This window comes from Mus caroli, chromosome 13 (genome assembly GCF_900094665.2).
Source record: "Mus caroli chromosome 13, CAROLI_EIJ_v1.1, whole genome shotgun sequence".
In the NCBI taxonomy this organism is placed as follows: Eukaryota; Metazoa; Chordata; class Mammalia; order Rodentia; family Muridae; genus Mus; species Mus caroli.
The window spans coordinates 63,628,819-63,655,970 of NC_034582.1; the positions used below are offsets into that span (position 1 = coordinate 63,628,819).

The window sequence follows — 27,152 nt, forward strand, 5'->3', positions numbered from 1 at the left end:
GTTTCATGTGGTCTGTGAATTGTATTTCATGTTAGGTGGAAGAAATGGAACCTGAGAACCTGGGCTACAGATGTCTGCTTGCTATGCACCAGTTAAATAGTTTATCTTGTCAAACAACACAAAAACAAAAGAATGAAAAAGCTGATGGACTTTTGTCTCAGTCTAGAGCACTTGTGTTGGTCTTTCCCAGTTGGGGTCTCCCAGAAAATCCTTCATATTGAATGCTGGCACTGCACTGTCCTTAACCTCACACTACTGGACCTCCATTGGCTTTCAGTGGGTCATGGTATGGTATCTGTCTTTATTCCATTCTAAGCAGGTTTTCACCAGTGTGATTCCATTTGTTTGCCTAAGTGCAAAAGGACAGAGCCGAGGCAGAACTCAGGCTTATTGTCTTCATGCTTGCCCTTTATGGATGGGGTACCCATAAAACTATAGGAACTCCTGTGATGCTCTGACCATGGTCCTCAGTAAGACCCAATGTTTCTGTAATACATAAACTGCTTCTACATAAACTGGAACCCAGAATATGGGTAATGTGTCAAAAACTTGACCCTTACTCCCAGTTGTTGAGTAATGCCAATGCAGACCTCTAGGGTTCTGTTTTTACTGTACTGAGTTCTGGGACGGTAATACATTCTATTCAGGTACTCAAAGCAGGTAACCATGGCATTCCACAGTGGCTTTGGTTGTAGGCTCCCCAGTCAGAATGCCTACACTCACTTATAACCTGAACCACCACTTGGAAGGTTCCACTGTGGGGGAAGATGAAGGAAGGATAAGGAGCCCTGTTGTTTAGATGTGGAATGAACTGGGAAGTACTTGTAAACATCAACCAACTCCACTCCAACCATCAAATATCAGACCAGTAAGTTATCAGCTCAGCTCCTAATAATAATTGTATTTTGTGCCACGGACATCCCTGTTCTTCTTGTTTCATGCATGCAAACATTGCATGGTCCAACCTGTACCTACAAGAGAATCTCCGAATTCCTTTGCCATAGGATGTTCTGTAGCATATTTTCCTCCTTCTGTGTTTAATCAGTGTGTGTTCTGATGTTTATGCTAGAAATAAAATCTAAGTCAATTCAGTGAATATTCTAACCATGCTAACTTTTGTCCAGCAACTGGGGAGATAGTTCAGTTAGTAATGTGCTTACTGTGCAAATCCAGGGGCTCAAATTCAATCCCCAGAACCAATGAAAAAAGATGAGAGCGTGGTCGTGCATGCCTGTGACCCATGGGATGCAGAAGGAGAATAGACAGATCTCTGAGGCTTGCTGGCTAGCCAGCTCACATTCTTCTCAAACGATGTTTCAGTAAGAGATGCTCTGCACAAAAACCAAGGTGATAGCTTGTGAAGCAGAATAATGGCTGAGCCTGAACTTTGCCCTCCATATACATGTGCAGAAGCACTTGCAAGCACAACGTATATGTGCACTTGCACACACACACACTCACACACACACACCTTCTTTGGGGGTCTGTCTTCTGCTTCAGTTATTGCCAGCCTCTGTTCAACATTCATATCATTACAAGTTCCTACAGGAACATCTCATTATCACGCCTGTCACCAAATGCACCTCTAATAAAAATATGGGACAGACAGAATGTAGCTAACCCTGCTTGGCACATCTAAGATGTTTCACACAGACACATGCCCATCAGTCACCATGAAGGCATATTCTCAGAAGTGCTTACCTGTAAATGCTTTGGCACCTCCAGGTGGCCTCCATGGCCTTCCTGGTCATGTTCCTTGTCCCCAGAAAACTCAAGCAGGAGCTTAACAAGCTGAAATACAGATGCCTCCCATTTTTGACAACCTGACAGCCCTTGAGTCTACCATGAACATGTGTTCCTAGCAGACCTTTAATACATGGGGAGGAATGTGTATTTTCATGAATACATTTTCCTTTTACAAGTCTTGCATTTCACACCATCTGCTGATCTGGGCACTTCTCTTACTGCCAGTCAGCTTAAATTTTATTTTTAGATGCCAGCATTGGGCAGAGCATGAAAACCCTCCAGGCTACATTTTCAGACATTCTAAACAAAAAAAATTCAAGAGCCTTTGAAGACCTAATAAGAGTGGATCATGTCAGAAGCCAAAGCCACTTAAGATCACTCGGTTGTTTCATAAAAGGAGAAACAAATCTAATGTAAATGGATAATCTAAATGCACAGACTCTAATAATGGAGGACTCTGTGACAGGGTCATGCACACTGGTCAGGGAGGTTGGCTATGGCTGGGCAACTGTGAGGAACAGAGGAACAGGGCAGCATTCTTAAGGAAGCATGGCAATCAAAGCACAGGGTAAGCACCCCTCAGGAAGCTCTGCTCTTTCCTTAGTCTTCTTGGAATATGGACAAAGGGGAAAAAAAACAACCAGAAAGCACAGAGGTACTACTGCAGGAAAACCATGAGTCAGCAGGCTTGGATAAAATAAAACAGTCTCCTTTCATGAACAGTGGTCTGTCTTTGCAGAACACAGACCCTAGCCAGGCACCAAGATGTGAGCTGTAGGGAAGGTTGACCACCACATGATTGGGAAATTTCCATAAGTTTTACTAGACACGCTTGGAAAATGTTAAGTAGACTGCAGTAGCCAAGGCAGGGCACTGACGACATGTGCATGTGCCTACATTTCCCAGACACTCACGACAGACAGGGATGTGGATGTGTCGCTTGAAATGGAAGCATCTGCTTAAATTCCAGAAGACATTCAGACACTTTCCGGCATCACGGGAATCAGAGATGAGTAAGGGTAACAGCCCCAATCCTCACTGTTAGAGTAGAGGTGTGGAGACCAGTTAGGTTAAATCGATGGGGGACTTCACAGGCATGCTTATTTTGAGACTTGAGGAACATGGAAGATGAGGTACAGTTCCACAAAAGGAAGCTCACTCTGGAAGCTGCATTCTCCAAATCTTGGAAGAAAACAAATACCTATGCTGAGTAAGAAGATGACAGCAGTGACTGCTCAAAGACTGTGTAGGGTGATGCCTGCTCTACTTGATGTGAAAGTAAAATTGATAGTTAGTATTCTGCCATAGACCACAGGCCACCTCTGTCTACTGCTTGTTTCTATAAACAACTTTCTTGAAGCTCAGCCACACCTGTCGGCATGCATATTCCGTGCTTGCGGCTGTTCCAGGAGCAAGGCTGAGCAGGCCTGTTACCAGATGGGCCATGACCTGAAAATATTTGCTCCATAGCCATTCCCAAACAAAACACAGAACACCTATTCTAAAGAAACATGCATCTTTCTATGTGGCAAAGGGTTTTCTTTTCTTTTTTTTTTTTTTTTTTTGGTTTTTGGTTTTTCGAGACAGGGTTTCTCTGTATAGCTCTGGCTGTCCTGGAACTCACTTTGTAGACCAGGCTGGCCTCGAACTCAGAAATCCACCTGCCTCTGCCTCCCGAGTGCTGGGATTAAAGGCGTGCGCCACCATGCCCGGCAAGGATTTTCTTTATGAGCCCTGATAACAAAGTCACTGTTCAGCAACTGGCAAGACCCAGAATTGTTGTAAAGAGGCATTGCCATTCTGAAAGGCATGGAACATGGCAACCTAGTTAGTAGACAGGTACATTATGAAGGAAATGGGTACCCTTGTGAGTTGTTAAGCCTGGGTGGAGCCTCTCAGAGAAAAACATGTTCCTGTCTGCAAGTATAACTGAGAATCATTAATAGTGTCAGGGATTGGTACTTGCTCATGGGATGGGTCTCAAGTTGGGCACCCTCTCCCGCATCTGCATTTCTTAGAGAAAGGATCAATTTTGGATTGAAAGTTTTGTGGGTTGGTTGGTATCCCTCTCATTCCACTGACATTCCAGTCTAGATACAAGAAGTGGCCTCTTCAGGTTCCATATCTCCAGTATAGTAAGTCACACTAAGGTTACCCCCATTGATTCTTGGGCACATGTCGCTTACAGACCTCTGAGTAGATGTTCAGATATTTGCGGGTTTTCTTTCTTTTTTTTTAAGTCCTATCCACAGAGTTATGGATGGGTCTAGTTACATAAGCCCAATGACCTGAGTTCAGGCCCCTAGAACCCACCTAAGAGCTAGACACAGTAATAATCCAACTGCCCCCGTATCAAGACAAGAAATGGAGACAGGAGAAGTGACAGAGCCTGTCGGTACCAAGGCAGAAGGCAGGGCCCATACCTGAAATTGTCTGCTGACTTGCATACACCTGTCTTGGCATGCCTGCTTGAACACATGAACACCCCCCTTATGCACACACCAGATATCACACACACACACACCACACCCTGCCCCTCACTCACAGACCCACATCACACCACACTCATTTTGATAGAAAGTGCTGAGATGTAGAAATTTCTTGAAACATCTCTGCTGGATGATGACCTGGGAACTGACATCAACTTTTAACACATTTCAAAATTTGTAACAAAACCACAATTTAGTTAGAAAAATGTTTAATAAATTAGTTTTGAAGTCAGATATGGTGGTGGAGCTGCCTATAATCTCAGCATGTGGAAAGTGGAAGTAGGGAGATCAAGAGTTCCAGGTTACCCTTGGCTACGTGGGAATTTGAGGACACTCTGGGCTACATCAGACACAGTCTCAAAACAAAACAAACAATTTATTTTCATGGAGAAATTAAACTACTCTCTATGCTTACTTCTCAGACAATGTAATCTTACTTGTTGCTGGACTTCTAACTGTAATTGTTCTGTTTGATATAGAACAATGCAGTGTGAAACACAATATGATTCATTCCCTAACTGCTGGAGGAAATGACTACAGATGTTGTGATAGATGCAAAATATTTTCTCCCAACTAAAAATCTTGGATGGTGGCTCTCTCATAACTTTAAAAGCTCAATATTTGTATTTTAGTAAAAACTAAGCCAGAGAAAGTGGTGGGATGGTAAAGCTATAACCTGATAAGGGGCTGTTGCTCAGTGGGCATGTGACCACACCCTCAGACAAAGGCCACACATCCCCACATCCCCAGTCCAATCTGTTGCTCTTCGTCTTCCACACACAGGTCACAGGTGGATAGAGAAGCTGAATTGTGGGGCAATGGGCTATACACAGACAGCCTGTTGCTTAAAGCCATGACCCAATCATGAACTAGGACCTGGGCTCATGCTTTGGGCTCATGCTTTCTTAACTCCAGGATGAAGGTTTCTGCCATGACACACCATGCTGCTGCAACGAGAGGAAACTGTGGCTTCAGTTCTGTGAGATTTAGCAAAATTATACTTTACAGAACAATGCAGCTTCTATATGCATTCCTATAGGAAGCAAGTAATATTTCTAAGTTCTATAAGCTCAACATTCTACATACAACAAACAGGAGGTTTATAGATCCAGCAGTGATGTCTTCTGGGAGCCTGAATCTGAAGGGTCTTGCAGGGAAACATGGGTGGCAGAGAAAGGAAAGTGGACCTACTGTTAGAGCTCACTCACAGATACCCAAGTACCCAGGACATACTTGTAGTCACTGAGGACTTCCAACAGGTGACACCTAAGCTTGCTCTTAAGTACCTGCTAAGTGTCAATGCTGGAATGCTCCATAGAGAGCAGAATAGCTGTAACAGAACAGAAAGATTGACAAGGAGCTCAGATCCTATGCCAAGGAGTTGATGGACAGGCTGTAAGGCCATTGGGGATATATTACACAGGGCTTGTTGTTATCTCAGCCCCAAAAGACTATTTTATTCTACCAGTGGTTAAAAAGGAAAAGAAGGCACTGAAATGGTTATAGACTGGTCTTTAGGTGGACATGCAATGAGGCTGAGCTATTACAAAGACCTGGACAGAAAGAAAGTACCCAGACACACAGCAAGACTGAGAGGAGACAAAGTGCCATGGTGGAGGGAGAGTGAGGAACGGCCTAAGATCCAGCAGTTGGGAGGATGATGAGCTGGGAAGGAGCGAAATGAAGAGGTAGTGTTGCCTTTCACAGACATGAAAGAGTCACAAGCTGGGAAGTACTGAGTTGAGTTTGGGGTCCCCTGTTGAAGTTCCTGTGGAGTGTAGGCTGACTGATAATGAAGGCATATACTTAACTTTGAAAGTATAGAGCAACCGACTTGTAAACCACATGCAAGTCAGAAGGCCAGCCATAAATGGAAATCTTTACTTTGAGACGTTATAAATATTAGATTTAAAACCCTTTAAATAATAAAACATAATTTCAAGTTTGCCCCCAAATAAACTTCAGGAAGTTTGTAATATTCCTGTAAAAATGTGCCTTAACACCAGAATAAGAAACCTATCCGCTTCTTGGTCTCTTCACCTATGTTCACGGAAGCCTTGAAATTTCCCACAGGAGAGAGCTCTAGCAAGGAAGGGAAGTCAAAGCCTTAGATGAATTTGGAAGTCTATGCATAAGACAATTTATGGCTGATTGGCAATGCCACAACAGCCTTTGCAGCCATTAAATGAACAGAAAAGCAGACATAGAATGGGAAAGATGTCCAAGGGGGGATTTTAATGCCTGCAAATCATACAAGAATGAGAAATGCCTGGCTTATGGCAGAGATACCACTGAAGGCCACTTTAGGCCAGTAGGGTGTGGAGACCCTGACTACTCTGGGAGCAGCTGGCCACATACTGGGAGGTAAAGTCCATGGTCTCTGGCCCATGCTAGAAAAATTAGAGGTAAAAAGGTTAAACTTCCAAGGTGGGAAAGGTCAAGAGGGAAGAGAGAAGAGAAGATGAAGACAGGTCAAGCCATGCAGTGAATGCAGTTTAACTGGTATCTTGTCAGTGTTTCCACTTTTTTGCTGGAAAGGCTCCAGTGATGACCCCTAAGTTCTATATTATCAAAGGTATCACCAATAAAGCCCATTTTCCTGGGCCAAGACCAAACCAAGCTAGGCTGGCCCATGGAATTTCAAGGCATTGCAGACATGAGCTGTGGTTCTTGAAGATGTCTGACAAAGATTCCAAGAGGAGGGTATTCAAAATGGCGATAGTCACCTGTTCCACTTGCCATCAAACACCTCACCAGCATTTGTTGGGATAATGGGGTTACCATGCATTGCACCTGCACAGGTAGGTATTGGGATTCCAGGTTACCTCAACATCTCCACCAACACCCACAATTTTAATTCAACATTTGCCTGATGCTCTGGCCCCCTTAAGGGATGTTATGTGGGGATACTTTTCACTGGGAGTGCCACCATGAAATTATCCACCTCACTGGAGTCTAGATCATCTCCAGAAGACTGCATCCCCTTAAAGGTTCAGGCCTGCCTGAGAGACTGGTCTATATTCATAAAACCCATCTCCTTCTGCCTTATTAATAGGTCTAATAGAGGCTGCCTTTCACTGACAGTATTTTGAGTGAAACATAAGGCAATTTTCTCTAGATTGGTGAGCCCAGTTCCTGCAATAATATTCTGAAACTGCCTCTGTGTATGTAGGACATTAAACCAGTGTTGTTTCCTGCCTGGCTAAGTAGATAAAATACTGGCCCAGAGATAGAAGTTATAGGGCTATATGAAAGTAAACCTCCAGCCATTCTTCCTACTATGGGTCATGTTAACTCAATGAAGGAAGTTCAATTTCAGTTCCCTTTTTCTTCCAATGACCAGCAATCCCAGATCCTTGAAATCCTACTTACACATCCCATTTCTTCAATCACCTTTGTGTCTTTCTTCTGGTTACTCTATAATATTGTACATTTGTAGAACTCAGATGATTTAAATTGCATGGAAAGATCTGGATTGTCCTGAAGATAATAAGCTAGTGACATAAACGTCTGAGGAAGTTTGGATTGTTGTCCTTTGTGGCAATTCAAATGAGAGTTACTCCCTGTCTTAGTCAGGGTTTCTATTCCTGCACAAACATCATGACCAAGAAGCAAGTTGGGGAGGAAAGGGTTTATTTGGTTTACACTTCCACATTGCTTTTCATCAGCAAGGAAGTCAGGACTGGAACTCAAGCAGGGCAGGAGGCAGGAGCTGATGCAGAAGCCATGGAGGGATATTCTTTAGTGGCTTGCCTCCCCTGGCTTGCTCAGCCTACTCTCTTATAGAACCCAAGACTGCCAGCCCAGAGATGGTATCACCCACAAGTGGCCTTTCCCCCCTGATCACTAATTGAGAAAATATCTCACATCTGGATCTCATGGAGGCATTTCCCCAACTGAAGCTCCTTTCTCTGTGATAACTCCAGCCTGTGTCAAGTTGACACAAACTAGCCGGTACACTTCCAGAGTCTCATATGTTTGAATACTTGGTTCTCAGTTGGTAGAAAACTTTCCCAACTATTCGGGGAAAATTCTCTTTCTGTGATAAAGCATGCAAGCAAGGCAACTTATTAAAGAGTTTAAGGGCTTGTGGTTTCAGAGGGTTAAAGCCTATGGCTCATGATGGGTAGCATGGCAGCAAGTGGGCAGGTACGGTGTTGGAACAGTAGCTATGAGCCCACATCTTAAAGCACAACCATAAGGCAGGAAGGGTTGTTAGGGAATGGCAAGGGATTTTGATACCTCAAAGCCCTGCCCCCATAATGACATACCTCATCCAACAAGCCACACCTCCTAACCCTTCCCAAACAGTTCCATCAATTAGGGATCTTATTCAAACACATGAGCCTATAGGAGCCATTCTCATCCAAACCACTACAAGGTGAATCATGGGGCCAAGCTTTGAGGCTTAAAACCTCTCTTACCACTTCCAGTGTGGATCAAAATGTGAGCTCTCAGCTGCTGCTCCAGCCATGCCACCATGCCTCCATCATAGACATTAACCCTTGGAACCATACTCCCAACTAAAACTCTTTCTTTTATAAGTCGCCCTTGATCATGGTGTTTTATCATGTCAATAGAAAAGTAACAAACTCTTCAGAATTACCTTCAATGGATACCAGAACTAACTGATAGATATTTAACAGCCAGCAGAGATGCTTAAGGAGGGTGAGTATCACAGGGGAGAAATATCCATTTCCTTGGCTTGTAATAGTGAAGACATTACCTGCTGTGTCTCTACATCTGTTTAGACATTTGTGAGCTCCATTGTCCCACATCTCAGGGCTTTAGTTACATGTGTACACATTTACTATGTACCTTCAGTGATGGAGCATAAGAACTTGTAAAAGACCCAAGTTCTGCCACAGAGAGTTCTTCCCAAGGTCCATGGAATATGTGGCAGAAGTGAGCAAGGAAGACACAATGACACATACACATGCTGACCTCTGATATGCTATGTTCCATGAAAGATGAGAATCAAAATGGATAACAGGTTTTATGGAAGAGTGGAGTATGGACACCTCATTCCTTCCTCTTCCATCCCTACATCCATATCTACCAATGGCCACTTAGGGCAGGGTACTGATTCTGTCCCCACCTTAACTCTACTTCTTTTCTACACAGAAGCAGGCTTGTCTTCTGGGAATGGTGCTAAAAGGAGAGATGTAAAAAAGAATGTTCAAAGATTAGAATGAAAGAGTTCTCTCCATATAGTACTTTAAACTATAGAATTAAAGTACTCGGGGAAATCACCCTGGGACTGGGATCTCAGATAGTGTACACTGTAAACAACTCCCTCACTGTTAGCATCTGCAGCTTCTATCTCATCGCAGGTCCCTGTCTTGAGCTCTAGCTTGAGGCTCAGACATAAAACACAAGGCAGATTTTTAAGAAGTTTCTAAGAACTAGATATTTGCATTTTACCACGTGGAGAATACATCACATCTTCTCAGCCTGGGAATTAACTAGAATACATAGAACACAGAAGAAACAGGAAACACAGAAGCCATTTATATTTTCAATATGAAAGAGTGCAGTGAGTATCAAAGGCAGACAGGCAACAGAGTGTAGGCCAAGAAAAGACACAGAAGGGGACATTCATGGAGGAGCTGACAGGCAGATCCAGGAAAAGGAACCTTGCTATTCAGGACCTCACTTGGGTGTGTGAAAGTTGAACCCAAAGGCTCACAGGGACAAACTAGGAAAGGTGTGAGGAGTGAGGCACACTGATACCGAGATCTTTATCTAGATACCATGAGCATCTGAGCTGGCCATGGTGAACCATGATGATGACCTGTGGCAGTCAGGAGCCAGCTCTTGGGAATTGGTGCTTTCCTTCCACTGTGAATTCTGGGATTGGAACTCAAGTCCTGATGACAGTAGTTCAAGCACCCAAAGTGCCCCATTGCATTTGTGACCATGAGGAGGGCTGGTGGCAGCAACATGGACAGTGTGGACCTCATAGAGATAGGCTATGTTGGAAGCAGAAACAGAGCTGCTGGGGGTGGGGAGTATTCCCACTTGGTAAAGGCCCTTGCCACACAAGCCTGATAGTGAGTTCCATCCCCCAAAAACCAGAGAGAAGAAAAGAGCTGACTCCTGCCTTCAATACATGCACAGGGCCCATCTATGCCTGCATTCAAACACTCATACCATGTACACAAATACAAATAAACTAATAGAATAATAATAATGAATTATAATAATAAAATTAAATAGAATTCTTTTTCAAGAGGATACATTAAAAGTAAGCAGGACACCATCTCTAACCTTTAAGGCAATAAAACTATAATCGGTGATAAATGTGAAAATTACACACAACAAAAAGGCATATTGTCAAAAAACCCATCACTACAACCAACAACAAAAGTTTTTCTAAGCAAAACAGGAAATGCAAATGAAGTTTAAACTATGTAGAAAGATGTTAAGGGGCCTATCAAAGACTATGAGTTTTGTAATTATATAGTTGCGAAAAATATGAGTTATTTAACACAAAACAAAGCAAAGGAAAACTGAGATAATCATGAAGAAAAACACAAAATAAAATAACATAAACTGGAAAGCAACAAAATAATGTGTACATCCAAAATTCCCTATTTGGAGCAATAAAATAATCAAAATGTTATCTGGATGGATCTAAAGTTGGAATACGGACAAGAGATTCATGAAGAAGTCTCTAGCCAGGGAAAAATAAATAGAAATATAAAAAATGAATTCATTAATAGATTCCTCAATTTGGAATGAGAAGTTGGTATTTATAAGAGAATATATTTTACCAAAACAAACATCTGTGGAGAGAGTAGATAAGCGGAAACATCTTTACAGGAAAAATAGAAGATGGTATCTCATTAAATCTAACCCAGTCTAAGCTAATGCACTAAGCACTGTAGTTTAAAGTTTGTGAATGAGAAAATCATGCAGAGCCAAGGGCAGTGATGGGATGTTTACTTTTGCCATTCTCAAGACAGATGCAAATTCCTCAATAACTCTCCAGCCAAAAAAAAAAACAGGTAGAAAATTAAGGATTAGCATAGTATATCTCCATAGGGATAATTATAGATTCCCAAGGTTTATTCAACACTATGGAAGTAGGGAATTGTAGAGTCTTGCCCACACTGGGTACACAAGTGTTTTGGTAACAGTTCAAGATTCCTTCTTTAAAGAAAAGGCGAGGGATAAAACCATCTGCAAATAAAAGAAAATGATTCCTTCCTTCCAATTATAAACTTCTCTTGGCTTAACCCTGAAGCTAATCTCTGTTTAGAAGAAAATCCGCCCTACTAAACTAAATGTTAAACCAGATGGTCTACCTCACAGTCTTGAGGCTGGATGTTTTTCTCCTAGAGGTAGCCTGAACACCAGCTGAAAGAGAATGAGGAATTTGAATTGTAAAGTGATCCACTTGACAATGCCATTACTGTTTGTCTGGAGAAAGCAGGTCAAAGGAGAAAGATCTATAGACACCAAGAAAGGTCATGAGTGGTGGTGTGCGTGTGCACACACACACATACTAGTACACCTAGTAGATGTATGTATGTATGTATAATACTAAGCATGCATTCAGTATACAATTTGGGGAAAATAAGAATTTTTTTTAGATCAAACCACAGAAGTTGTGATTAGAACATTCTTGATTTTGGATGGGTCCTACTGGTATAGCCACTATCCTCATGAGACGCAGAAGAAATGAAGATGCAGAGAAGAAATAGCATGTGAAGAGGCATAGATTCATGGAGCCCGAGTCTAATGAACAACTGATCCCCACTGGATGCAAGAACACTCACATAAATAGATTTTCATTCTGAGTCTCTAGAGGTGACAGAACCTACCAATGCTTTGTTTTTTGTGTCTATGGGAGAATAAGCGTGAGGTTTTATGGATTTCTAACTTCAAGAACTGGCATTTGTAGCGATTATGTTGCAGTGGCCCTTGGGAAATGATGCTGTATCTTAGCTGGCAGTGGTGGGAGAGATGCAGAAAGAAGCCATTGCCTGACCTCAAGACTATACACCAGGATTCAGAGTGTCGAGTCTCTCTAAGCAGGGTACCACAGGGCTGGAGAGCATGAGGAGAAAGCAACCTTCCTCCAGGTTGGTTGAAAGATGCAGTGAGCTTCTTAGGAATTAAGAACTTCAGAAAAAAATGCCAAAGGGGGTCCACGCCACCCCACTGGCAAGTCAGTCTCTATGCATTCACTCCGGCACTGATGCTTTTGTGCCACCTACAGATGTTCATTTGTGAAGCTGTTCCTGAGGGTTTCCAAAGTCATGCTGTCAGAACCCAGAGGAGTTCAGATTCTTGGGGATTAGCAGACTTCTTGTCAGTGAGGTGTGGACTTGGAAAACCCAAGTTGCATGAAGCTTGCCATCTTGGATCTGAGGAGAGCACACTACAGAATGGATAATCAAAACCAGACTTCAGCTCAGAGTGTCTCACACATGTGAGACCCACCTCCTTCCCTATTCAGCTTTGACTGTGACTTGATTGCCCAGAGTATTTTTATGTTTCATTTCTCTTAAAGTCTGTGAAACCATATAAACTAAGTAAAACTACAGTATTATTGCTATTGCTATTTATTGAGAGCTAAATACTACCCTGGCTTGATAGTGGGCTGTTTATATACAGTATCTGCCATTGTTATTATTGGAATCTGAAATTTTTCATAGGCTTGGACATCCAGTACCTGGAAGTCAGGTGACAGAGTTACCTTGGGAAGTTGTGGAATGTTTAGGAGATTTGAGCCTAGCTGGCCAAAAGAGGTTTGTTGGGACAGGCCTTTAAAAGTCACAGCTAAGCCTTTGACGAGGGTGTGCTCTTTGCTTCCTGGTGCCATACACTCTTCTTACCAAGAAAAACACTATGCCTCCCCTGTTTTCATGATAGACAGATTCCCTGAAACTCCCTGAAATAACATGATTCTGCCAAGTATTGTGATCACAGCACTGCAAAAAGCAACGAATACAATAGCCTATGTACTCAGCACCAAGGCCAGCAGCCATACCACCTCATTAGCCATTTCTGTTGATACTGTCCAGGTGACAACAGAGGCTCATACTACTTGGGTAGCTCATGAAACTTACCTGCTGTAGGAAGTTCATAAAACTTACAAGGTTCACATGTCCCCTGCCTACGGTTGTATGTGCCGCAAATAACTGCTAGTGAGAAGAGACTCTTCTATGATGCAACTTCCTACATGTTCCATAAGGAAGCCCATTGATGTTACTTTTGTGAGTTATTATCTATATGCTTTTTGGTGATGCAGCTGCTCCTGTAAATAACATCCATGTTCCTGGGAGTAACCCTAGTGATTTCATTAGTTCACAAAGCTGGAACTGGGTGGTCTTTCTCTGGTATGTGATCAGTGCCCTATATGGAAGTGAATCAGCATTTTTCTCTTATTGCCGATACATACAATACTCTGAACCAGAGATTTGAGTTTACTAACAGTTCCCTAGCACCAAGACTGAAGGAGAGGAAAGGAAGTGTATAATAGGCTGGAGGGAGAATTTGGGTGTATCACCTGCATATCCACCACACACAGGTTTAAGGCAGAAGTGAGACCTAAACCCAGAAACTTCCTGATATCATGAAGCTTTTTCTGCCCAGGTCCTATGCTCCTTGTTATTTCAAAATGTTAATGAACCTCAGAGAGGAATTTCAGCAATGGTGAACCCAAGCCTTGAGTCTCTCCACCAAGGTCTCTCATCTCTCAGGAGATGTGAAGTTGAGGATAGGTTTTCTCATTTTCTGATAGCTCCCTCTGTCATCGGCCTATCCAAATTACTGTATATATTGGGAATGTTGTATATCTACCAATAAGCCATTATTACCAATCCTTGATGTTTTAAGTGCTATGTGCTTGGTTCAGTTAATTATTTTTTATTTCCTTGCTTCATCATTTCTGCTGCCGTTGGAATGAATGATCTAACTATCTACTCTGTCTTTCACTGAATAAAATGGGTTGAATGCATCCCTACAACATGGTCAGTCAGGGGCAAGGGCTACCATCTTCTTGTTCTTCTTGTTCTTGTTCTTCATCTTTTTCTTCTCCTTGTTCTTGTTCTTGTTCTTGTTCTTGTTCTTGTTCTTGTTCTTGTTCTTGTTCTTGTTGTTCTTCTTCTTCTCCTCTTCCTCCTCCTCCTCTTCCTCCTCTTTCTTCTCCTCCTCCTGTTCCTCTTCCTCCTCATCCTGCTTCTGCTTCTTCTTCCTCTTCCTCTTCTTCTTCTTCCTCTTCCTCTTCCTCTTCCTCTTCCTCTTCCTCTTCCAATTGTCTCCATTTCTTTAGTTCATTAGGCTCAGACACAACTCTGTCTTTCCAAACTACCCTCAAGAGTCATGTTCAACTCTAGAGAGGACTCCTCATGATTATTGCAGTTCCCCACCCCCCAAGGACAAAAGATTAATACATATAACAAAAGCTTCATTCTGTGTTCAGCTTCACAGAAGAAGGGGAGAAACATATGAGCCCTTACTGACAATTCTCATCTTCACATTCCCTTCTGTGTGTTTCAAAGAATAATGACCAAGGTTTCAGTGAATATCACAAGTCAGAGTACATCACAATCTTCCTCCACTTAAAGCAAACCTTTGGAATTATCAGAGCTGTAGATATTTACAAGGGACAAACCAAAGACACATGAATTAGTGGAGATGGGAGGAAAATCACTCCAGGCTTGTCAAATAAAATGCCAGTGAATGGTGAAGAGCAAATTCTGATAGAACTGTCAGTATAACTTGTGTGCAGAGAATCATTCTCTTAAAGAATGGAAGTTGCACAGTCCAAATGCTAAAACCAGTAGCAGGATAGACATGGTTCACAAATTACAATCTTGCTTTATTTTTCAGGAAATCCATCTTTCATGCACCCTTTATCAAATCTTTAAGAACAGGACAGTGTTCTGTCCCACAACACACACACACACACACACACACACACACACACACACACACACACACACATGATACATAAAGACCTTAGGGACAATTGGTAGAAGAACAAATGTAGACCTCATTCTAAAATAGGCTGCTAACTACAAACATGAAATCTGGCCTCAAACTCTTGGGTTTTCACTCTAGAAATTGCTGGAACATTTTTAGTGTGATTTTTATGCTCTGATGTCGGAGTTACTGTTGCTCACTTTTTCTGTCTCCCCCATTGGCCAAGGTGGAACTTGTCTTTAGCCAAAGCAGTGCCATGAGGGTGGAGTGGGGAGGAAGAGGGAAGAGAAGAAAAGAAAACGAGATTTGTTCTCACATTTGCTCCCAACTTTATTCGCATGACCTACTTTTTCACAAAACACACCTATTTTCTCTTCTTCCCTATTCCAATCCCCCTCTTCTTCCAAAACCAAATGCCTTCAGATCACATAAGCAACCATTTACTAAAACAAGATATGAATTAGACTCAATCCATACCTTTGTAATATAAAGAATATTTTTTCCTTGTGGAAAGATAATATTTGGTACTTCTTTTTGAAAACAAAAAGGAGGACAGAGATCCAAATTCCTGGTAATTAGTCTCCTCCACACCAGAAACTGGGCAGCTGGTAACCTGCTGTTTTTCCTTTGAGCTGCTCAGATTAGACCTCAAATGCAATTTAATTCCAGACACCAATAGACACTTCCTGAATTACACTTCATCTCAGTTACAAAACAAATCCACATTGCCATTGATTCCAGACTCGCCACAGACAATTGTTCACATTAGATGCAGTGAAAACGCTCTACGTTTTCACAACTTAAATATATTAAAGCTTCCACAGTGTCAAAGATTCCTGTACCAATTTCCCTGATATCTGAGTAATCCTGTTACAAACCAATAAGCAGTCCTTAGCTCATCTTTTTTCATAAATATGGATTCTCATATAACCGACTTACTTAAATAAATCTATATTCAAATTTCCCCCCTCTCCCAAGGGAAAGGGGAAGATATATGAAATGAAAATTCAGAATGGGCTGTGAATGCCAAGGAAGTAAAGATTCAATAAGAGTGACTAAAATTCAAATACAAAATGTAGCCGTGGTGCATAGATAGGGATGCCTGAAGATTTCTTGAAGTTGCTTAGGTATTGTGGGAACTGTCATGAGGACCTCTAAAAGTGAAGAAAATGGAAAGGCAAAATACATATTTAAGATTCAAGAGTGCTCACAGCACAAGCTTCAGTGTTGGACCACTACTTTTGGCTGTGAGGCAAGACTCCAGTCTTCCCTTCTTTCATTGGCTGCTTACCCGTCCACTCCTCAGACTCAGTCAGGATGCAGCCAGCTAACAGGGGAATGGTTGTCCCATCTTGCCTTTCCTGACTTCATTTGCTTACTTTGGTTTAAAGGTAAGCAAAAATGACTTGTTGTTTTCATGTTTTAGGAATTATAACCAAACACTTAGTATCCAACAAGTAACAGTAGAATTGTTTTCTAGTCAATTGTGAAATGCTAGAAGGTTATGGTAGTTTTACTAAAGTGAGCATGTAAAAATAAGCATTCATAGGTGGGAAATGTAAGAACTTTTGCTCAGGTGCCTGCTGCTTTGTAGTTCCTTCCTATCTTTATTTTGGAAGTCTAGAATATGGTCATAATCACAGGTTCCATAAACATTCATAAAAAAAGAAAAAAATATTTGAAACACAGTAGGAAAAGAAAAAGAAAAAAATTAATTCATATTTATAGGTAATATATAAAATTATTTAATAAATATAAATATGGAAAAACCCATTCTCCATCCTTATAATAATTTTCTAGAAATAAATCATACATTTAAATTGAAAAAAAAGAAAAAGAAAAAAACTACAAGAACATATTCCCAAGCAGAGTAAATTAGTGACCAATTGAAACTCTTCTCTTCCTCCCCCACAAACAGTGATACGTTCAAAATTTGTTGCTTCTTTGTCCTGTCTCTTCTCCTGTCCATCCTTGCTTCTTCCTTCTCTCCTAGATACTGCAGGTGTAGTGGCAGCCTTACATGGATAGATCCTTAGATCCTGCAGAGTATACAGGTCTGTAGAGAGGAAGCTGGGCATGGTGGTGTCTGATGTGGGAGACTGGCTTTACAAGAAGATTAAGAATCATAGAAGCTATTATTTTTGCAACTATTGGTCAAAAAACCACACATATGTGCTGGATGAATGTGACCAGCAGCTTCCTAACTGCCAGGCTGGCCTTAAAGTCCTACTGCTGTGTCTTTTCCATTATGGCGGACCATATCTCTGTTGGGACTGTAAGCCAAAATAAACCATTTCTCCTCTAACTTGATTGTTAAGGACATTTTATTACAGCAATAGAAAGCTATATTAATAGTAGTATGTATAACAACAAATGCAGCTGTCAATATGTGGACCTGACATTGATATGATGCTGACATCCCAATAGCAAAACCAAACAAAACCAAAAAGTCCCCAATGCCTAAATGTTACCTCTAAACTTTCTCCACTACAAAGAATCAGAGGATAGAGTTTGCAACTCAGTTGTCAGAGTGCTGACTGAGCATGCAACGATACCTTGTTTCCTGTGGTATACACCTCTAATGTCAACACGTAGGAAGCAGGAGAAAGAGAAGTTCAAGGTCATTCTCAGCTATGGAGAGTTCAAGGCCAACTGAATACATGAGACCCCATGTTGGTAAATAAAATAAATTAATGAATACAGAAATATGTAAAGAAGTAGAGATCCTTAATTTTAGGCATAGCTAAGGCCAAACAAGATGTGTGTGTGTATATATACATGTACATATATATGTATATATATATATATATATATATATATATATATATATATATATAAAGTAAATTTCCTCTATCATGGCATGAGAATGATTTGAGGAAAATGCTGACTAGATGAATTTCCTAAGAGCATTTAATTCTGATAGGAAGCATGGAAGAGGAGTGGATTGCTCTTCAGTCAGTATTTCACTCAACAGACACGACAGACATGACCTCAGTAGATTTCCCCATGTCATAGAGGCACCATAATACAAAATTCCTAGAATGGATATGGACTAAGCAGATTTTCACCTCTTCTAATGGCTTAGTGCAGTGATTCTCGACTGTCCCAATGCTGTGGTCCTTTAACAGTTCCTCATGTTGTGGTGATCCCCAGCCATAAAGTTAGTTCCTAAATACTTCATAACTGTAATTTTGCTATGGTTATGAATTGTAATGTAAACATCTGGTTCCCAGTGGTCTTTGGTGACACCTGTAAAATGGTTCTTCCTGATTCACAGGTTGAGAAATGGTGGCTTAGAGTCAGAGCAGTACCCATCCAGGACTCAAAACCTTTCTTTACACTTGATCAGTATCCTACATTTTACATAATATTTTTTCTGAACAAGACACCATAGTGATCTAACCAGCAAATGTACAGCATTCTAATTTATAAGTACTATGTATCAAAAGAATCCAAGGAAGTGTTTTTCTTTACCCACAATCCAATGGTAATTTTAGCTTATATTTCCAGCAGTGGCCAAGCATAATAAAGCATATCCTTCATACCATAAACATGAACCCATCTCTTAAAAACACATTTTCCATTAATTAATTTATTTATTTACTTTGCATCTCAATAGCAACACCCTCTTTCCCCTCTCTAATTACCCCACCCATCATGGCCCCTTCCCTTCATTTCTGAGAGGGTGGTGCTCCCCATCCGGAGTACCATCCCATCCTGGCAACTCATGTCACTGCAGGACTAGGTGCATCCTCTCCCATTGAGGCCAGACAAGGCATCCCAGTTAGGGTAATAGGATCCACAGGTAGGCAACAGAGTCAGAGTATACACCAACTTCAGTTGTTGGGGGACCTGCATGAAGACCAAGGTATGTCTCTGCAACATATATGCAGGAAGTCTAGGTCCAGCCCATGTATGCTCTTTAGTTGGTGGTTCAGTCTCTGGGAGCCTTTAAGGGTCCAGGTTAGCTGACTGCATCTTCTTGTGGAGTCTCTATCCCTTCTGGGTTCCTCAATCCTTCCCCCAACTCTTCCATAAGACGTCCCTTGTTCCATCTAATGCTTGGCTCTGTACACTGCACAACCCCCCTTCTGAATCCATTACTGCATTATGCCTTGTTGGCTCTTGGAATCATGGAGTTATTGAAGACATCAGAAATTGACTACAGGGTCTTTGTTTCTCTCCAATGTTATCTTTAAATGAAATACTATAGCATTAAGCATATATTAAATATTAAAGTCATTTATATAATTCCACATTTATCTTACCTCTGGCTGCAAGCCAGCATATTTTCCTACTAGTTTCTAGAAAAGAGTAAAAACGATGTATACTAATCTCTTTTCAATTTCTTTCAATAATAAAGATAACAATGCATCAAAAAACAATTCAATACAAAATGCAATGACCTGAAACACACCTACTTCTTCATAAAGCATTGCCTATCCCTCTTTATATAATTGTTTTATTGCTATAAGAGCAATTAAAGCCTCTGTCCCAAGATAGAATACTTCATTTCCTCATGAAGGAAGCAGAAAAAATTAGAAAGTGTGTACCCAGTGGAAACCTCCATCACACAGCTGCCACAAAGCATGAAACATCCGAGGGACTTGCTGCCAGTGTGAGCATGAAGAAAGCTTTTCCACAGTTGTACCCAGAATGTTAATGGGCTGAATGGATTCTATACTTGTTACTGCACACAGCTACTCACTGAGGAAGCTGAGCTTCCTGGTGCTAGCAGTCAGCATGGTATGACCATTGATAGGAGAAAGTGGAAATCTCTCAGGGGTGTGGAGGGCAGCATGAAATGCAGAGAGGAGGAGCAAACGTGGGTGGAACCTGCACACAGGAGTTTCTGGAACTCTTTCAGGCCCCCATAGGATCATCTTTCCCTTGAATGCCATGGGAGTTGTATGGAGTTTGGGTTTTTGGAAAGAGGGAAGATATTAGTTAAAGGGCACAGATAATGAGAGGAACAAGTTTTATGTCTCACAGACAACATTTATAGTGACAGGTATGTAAACTGCTCTGATAAATAATCAAGTCTTTTGTTTGTTTGTTTTTTGCCCATCTGTCTTAGTCAGGGTTTGTATTCCTGCACAAAACATCAAGACCAAGAAGCAAGTTGGGGGAGGAAAGGGTTTATTCAGCCTATACTTCCACATTGCTGTTCATCACCAAAGAAAGTCAGGACTCAAACTCACACAGAGCAGGAACCTGGAGGCAGGAGCTGATGCAGAGGCCATGGAGGGATGTTACCTACTGACTTGCTTCCTCTGTCTTGCTCAACTTGCTTTCTTCTAGAACCCAGGACTACCAGACCAGAGATGGCACCACCCACAATGGGCTGGGCCTTCCCACCCTTGATCACGAATTTAGAAAATGCCTTACAGCTTAATCTCATGGAGGCATTTCCTCAAGGGAGACTCCTTTCTCTGTGATAACTCCAGCATGTGCCAAGTTGACACACAAACTAGCTAGTACACCATCCGACACTCCAAAGGGCTATACTTCATCTTCATCCATTTGAATAAGTGCTGGCTGGCCTCCGTTCGTCAGGTGGTACAGACAGTACACAGTGTAAAGCTGGAGACTATCACCTTTGCTCTCACTGCAGACAGAGGATGCTATTATACCCTGGGTTTCATAATGACCTCAAACGCTCTTGTATTGAAGGATGGGTTTCAAAACAGCAGAGCACAGGTGAATGGGTAAAGAGTACTGTAACTTCATGAATGTATTAAACCACGGATTGGTTCAAGGGTGGATGGGCTGTTAGGGGGTGTGGCTTCTCAGAGTTAGCAGGTCACAGTGGGCATGAGGGCATGCCTTTGAAGATATACTTGTCCCCCAGACCCTTCTTCACTGCCTCTTCTTCCTGACTACCAAGAAGTTAGTCATATGTATTCACCCCATGAACACCCACCTAGTTTCTCTCCCTCCACAGACGTCACATTGGCTATATCTCAACCTCCCCTTTTTTTAGTCAGGATGCAGCTCAGCACTAAGAGGAATACACAGCATTCCAAGGCTCTGGTTTAATTCCATCATGCCCCAGAATTAAATGATCCCATCTATGGGCACAGTGCTCATCACACTGAAACTTGTATACCTAGTACATTTTATACTGTGGAGATATTTGTTGTGACTACCCCAAGACAGCAAAATAAAACATACATTTTTTTTTCTCATAAAAAAGGACACTGTTAGGAAGAACTCCAAATCGCCAACTCTCATGTTTATGGATACACGTAAAGGGAATCAAATAGCTTTTAAAATGCTTTTAACTAATTAAATAGAACAGCTTCTTGAAATATCACTTATGAGCAAGGCACAAATTTGCCGCTGTAGCATTTTAAAAACCCTGCTTTTTAATGCTCATAGATTTGGCAAAAGACTGAGAAATTGAAGTGTTTTTCCCCCCAATACTCTGTAAAGAGAGATGTTGGGGGTGATTTATGCTTCTAATTATATGATGTTTCATACTAAAAATAAGAGTCCTAAAAATTATAATCTATAATAAGATTCCAATGCATACCTTTGCTTCCAAAATTATATCACTACTCAGCAATCAGCAAAATGGTATGTGTGTGTGTGTGTGAGTGTATATACACTCACACACACACACAATTATTCTGTGAACATTTTCTCATTGCTGCTAATGGCTAAGTGACTATTGACCCTGGTGGAGGAGGACAAGGCTCAGCAGCCCTTGCAGACCATGTCAAGGAGCAGCCAACAAACCCACCCTGGCAGCTCCAACCGATGCTAGGAAGAGCTCTGAAAGGCCAGTGGCTCCCATGAGGAAGGACACTCACCTGCCAGAACAGGTGCTCCTTGGCCCCTGGTGTTGCAGACAGGTAGACGCTCAGCACTATCGTATGAGATGAAGAGGTGAGGACGCTCGCAATGATGGCATCCCTCATGTTGAAGGGAAGCATAGTGTATACCACGAAGATGATGAAGAGGAAGAATGACACCTGTGGAGGGAAGAAAACAATGGAGCGTCAGAAAATCCCGGCTCAGTTACCATTAAAGGAGGCCGAAGACAACAACACAGTCATTTGAGAAATGGCCTCATCACAATATAGAGTTGAACAAATGCACTGAATTATAACAAGCCTAGTGCAGGAAGCATTGGCAGTGGAAATGCAAGCACCCGAGGCTGAATCCCTGGAACCACATAAATCTGGGTGTGTTAGTCACAGGCTCCTGTGGAAAGATAGGAAGCAGACACTTAGAAGATATCCAAGAGCTTGCAGGGCAGCTAGACCCACGAGGGTCGTCGAAACAAATGCTCAAACCCTGTGTCAGGGCGGAAGGAGGAAAACAACACCTGAGATTGTTCTCTTTCCGCCATATTTGTTGTAGCACATGCACAGATATGCGTATACACAGATTAAAAGGGAGAGGGGAGAAAAAAGTAGCTTGACATTGTAATGGGGAAACGGTTTCTTGTGTGGGACTTCAAATTTTAGCAAACAAACTACTGCATACATGAGACTGAGCTTGGGGGCACTTGTGTGAAAGAGCAAAGCTGGTCTCACATCCCTGAGGCTTGGAGTCGTTGCTTCTGAGTTAGCAAAGGTGCTTGGGTGCAGATGGTCCCGCTGTAGTGGAACAGGTTAGTGCTCCCTGGCAAAGAGATTAAACACAGAACGACCCTCTGATCCTATGGTTTCACTCCTTAGAATGGTACTTTAAATATATGCATGTACATTTTAATCATAGGATTTGCATATCAGTTAAAAGATGGGAACACAGATACCCAGCAGTGGGTGGACATCACCTGTCATATCTGCACACCAGAATGTGATTCACGAATAACATGGATTAAAGCTTTGATATACGATACAATGTGGAAGAACCTCAAAGGCTCCACATTGTAAGATTCCCTTTATATAGACTATGTGTAGTTAGTAAATCCAGAGACAGGAAGCAGATGCTGATGACCTGGTTGGCAAGGTCTGTGAGCAGGCCTGTGGGGCAGTAGAAGCACAGAGATTGCATAGCAATTGTAGACTTCCCTTGGGTGATGGGAAGGCATTTGAGTTGGACAGAGATGTCCATTGCCCAATACTGAGAATGTACTGAAGGTCTCTGTATTCTTCACTGTAAAATGGCTAACTTATATTTTATGAGTTTCACTTTTATAAAAAAATCAATATGAAACCACTTAGAGAAATTTTGAGAATGGAAATGAAAATGCTTACTAGGTAATAAAATGAGAACATTTTTTTTTTCATTGCAAATGAGCCAGAGACAGAGGAGCAAGAGAGAATATAAGCATGTGGTAACTATAGCAAGAGAACCTGAGGTCATAGGCCTCAGGGGAGGAGAAAGGCATGTGACCACAGTCATCTACACCATGAGAAGAGGACACAGAGACCTGGTCAGCTGTGTGGACATGGACAGATCACCACAGCTGTTCTAGTGAGTGTTTTCTTTGAGTGTCCAAGTGTGAATGACCACCAGGCTCTGCTGCTCACAGACTCAAGACAATGCAGCCCAGAGAGTGGCGGGCTTCATCTTCTCTTGCCAATTCTGCACATTTACAACATAAAGGTCTTGTCTACTTCCATGCTATGGTTCCAGGATGGCACTTTACAAGCTGTCTTTGTATTACCGTCATACTTGGAAGACTACACAGAAAACAAGACGTTTACAGCCTAAAAATAACTGTGAACTCCTAAAACGTGTCCTTTTATTTTCTTCAGGACATTCTAAGAAGGACATCCATTCATTCCTCAAAAAAAATGCATGGGTTCCTCTGAGGGGGCAGCATCTCCTACAGAATGAGGAGAGGAGGCTCGATCACAGCTCTGAGCCGTTACAACTGAGGGGATGAGTCTGTCATGCATGCCAGCTGTCTTCATGGCTGAGAGAAGGACCATCCTTCCTACCCAGCCCCACTCTGAAGAGACAATGAAATGGGCTCTAAATCATCTTCTCTATTTGCTGCAAGTTCTGTCATCCTGGAATGACAGCCAAGGAGAAAGCCATCGTGGGTGGGCAAAGTGACCAGAAGTCCTCGGGAAGCCTGAGTTTGGTGTGGGCCATCTGCTTCAAGCCCCCACTTCCTCCCCTTCAAGCTATATTTATATGGGCTGTCAGGATAAAAAATGTGGGTGAGCAGATTAACATAGCCATACTTTTTCTAGCAAACATGTTTTTTTTTTTTCTTTTGCCTCTTCAAAATAAAAGACTATGGAGATGTTGCTTTCAGCAGAGCACTAGCAGTCAGCATGACACACATTTGTTTTTCCTGTTCTGTGTGCGGATGAGACCCAGCACTGCTTTCAGGGGCACTTTGTGCAGTGAGCAATGATCTGTCCAGACAGAACAGGATTGCCTCCCTCAGGAAGCCTCCCTTAGGCCAGAATATGAAGAAAATATTCAGGGAACCAATCACCATGTTTTAAGTCAATTACTAACCTTTGCAAGCATTTACTGAGGGCTAACCTAGCACGATTAAGTTTCCAAAGTTGAGGTAAGCAATTGCAACAAATTAAGCCCAGGGTTCCAGTGTTGGTGCTCAAGAGTTCAGGCAGAGACCCCTGTGTTGTACCTGCCAGTGTGACTTGGCCAATGGAAGTCAAGTTTAAGTCTTCTTGGAGGAATGGTCTTTACACCTTATTAATCTCAAAAGGTTTTCAGATCATTAGGTCTATTTTCTAACTCCAAAGAGCGCCTTATGTAAATGACTCTGGAGCATCTAAAACCATGTTGGGTAAAATGCTCCAGAAACTTCTCTTACAGTCTCTAGGGTTTCCATGTTACCATGGGGACATGAGATTCCTCTTAGCTGTACTTTTCTCTCTGTGTGGGACAAGAGCCTCAAAATCAAAGCAAGACCACTGTTCTCAAGACTGCAGGAAAAGCAGGTGAGAGTATCTGAAGTGGCCATGTTCATGTCAGTAAAGGGGTCACAAGTACGCGTTCTCACTGAACCTCTACAAGACACACACGTCTTCCTGACTTTCATTTTCCACTTCTCTCTAGCTCTCAGAGCTTTTCTCTCTGCTCACTGACCTATTCCTTTTGTACCCACCTCACTTTATCTGGTGATGGCCCAGTTTCCAATCAGGAAGGCACATACCACCAAAGCTTATCCTTAGCCATGTTCTCTTCTGGCTTTGAACTTCCTTGCTACATTCCTGGTATCTGTTGTTCTGCCTTACATCCATGACACTGTCTCAGGGCCTTTCCACCTGGCAAGAATATAATTTATATAACACACTCTCTCCCTCTTCTGACCTCTGACCGCTGAGTGAATCCTTTCTTGTTTGTATCCACTCAATTCCTGTCTTCATGTTTCGGGACAACCAGTTCAACTTCCTGCCACCGTTTTCTTCTCAGTTAGGGGAAGTTTCATAAGTGTCTCTGAAGCATAAACACAACTAGTGTGTCCTCTCAAAGTAGAAAAATAAATGGTGCATGATATATCTTGTCACCTTTTCTCCCTGGCAGTCATAAAATGACAGTGTTGGAACTCCTCTAGTATATGTCAGGAAGTGAGGATAGAAGGTCTCAGCTGACCCATAGTGACCTGTAGTTATGCAAAAACCTGATGCGTATTTGTAGTATTAGCTCCCAAGTCAATAAGCAGAGCTCAGCTGGTCTAAATCCATACCAAGGCCTCATATCCCTCCTCTGTCACGTTAACGTTATACTTATAAAAGTGGATTACTTTTATATGATCAGTTTGCTTTTTAAAACACATATTTTGTGGCACAAATCTATAGATGTGACTATATTGCTTTCACTAGTTCATGACATTCTAAGGTAATTTGCATATTGCCACTTATGGCATTTGCTTTCCCTGAGTGCTGATCATCCCTAGCAAGGCAAGTACCCATGAACTGACTTTAATATGTGTCCTCTGATCTACCTTGCTTCGAAATTCTATTTTCCCTTATCCAGATAATACTGCAAAGCATGTGCTTCTGAGTGTAGAGATCTATGGCTTTTCTTTCTTAGATGATGGCCTTCTCTGGTCTGCCCTAAGAACTCTGCATGACATGACAAGTTCTTTTCCATCCACACATCTAGTGCTCCTCACCAACTTCACTCATCATGTTTATAGTTCCTATTTATAGATTAATGCCCCCCCATACACAGTGAAGGATAATGGTACTTTAACAGCACACCTTCATTTACTAAGAGCCAAGACTGCAGTGTTCAGGGCTGCACCCAATGTGGGAACTGCTTCGTACATTTTGTTGTCTTTACAAAATGTCTATTATACATGTTAGTGTGGCACAAGCTCATCTTCCTCAAAAGCACCTCACAAAATGCATTTCTAAAACAGTTCACTGTCCTCTTTGGTATAATTAGCTTCACCATTAACTATAAACATGTTGATTTCTGAATTCACATTTTTTCTATTTAATGAATCAATTACATAAAAAGAAAACAAAAAACAAAAAACCCCTTCAGCTCTCTATTAGACAGATACTGGCCAGATTCCCATAGCAGGCAGCTGCAGTAAATCGGGGAGCAGCCCCTGCTCACAGGGAATGTAGGCTGCAGTGCCTACCATGGCACCTTCTCTCTGATCCAATCCCTGTAATCCCTGAATCCTACATGAAAGACTTCCCAGGACTGGAGTCATGAAACTACTGTTAATCAACAAAAGGGAAGAAATGGCATAGGCTTTGTGTAGTCAGCCTGACAGTTGAGACTTTTGGGGATGCCCATGTACTTTGGGGTTTCCAGAAGTCAGCCCAGAGGGATTGTCACTTTCAAGTTCATGAGGAAACATGTTGCTTTAGGATACACCAGCTAAGGAGGAAAAAAAAAAACACCTCTTTCTGCCCAGTGCTTTGTGCTCCTAGCAATACAAGCTTGCAAAAAGGGATTTTAAAAAAGTAGGAGTGGGCACGGGACCTGAGACTGCATTAGTTAGGGAAGCAGAAACCGGCCTGAGTAGGACCACAGGCCTCATCCGGCTGGATCAGCGCCAGGGTAGCAGGAGCGCAG

The 27,152-nt window shown here is 42.0% G+C and overlaps 1 protein-coding gene across 1 annotated transcript in view; it reads right to left on the minus strand.

Moving 5' to 3' along the window:
• Adcy2 (adenylate cyclase 2) overlaps positions 1-27,152 on the minus strand; it is a 389,152-nt gene that overhangs the window by 253,027 nt on the left and 108,973 nt on the right. Inside the window, exon 3 of the mRNA XM_021179908.2 lies at positions 21,989-22,150. Within this exon, the coding sequence (XP_021035567.1) occupies positions 21,989-22,150 (162 nt within the window). The remainder of the gene's footprint in view (positions 1-21,988; positions 22,151-27,152) is intronic.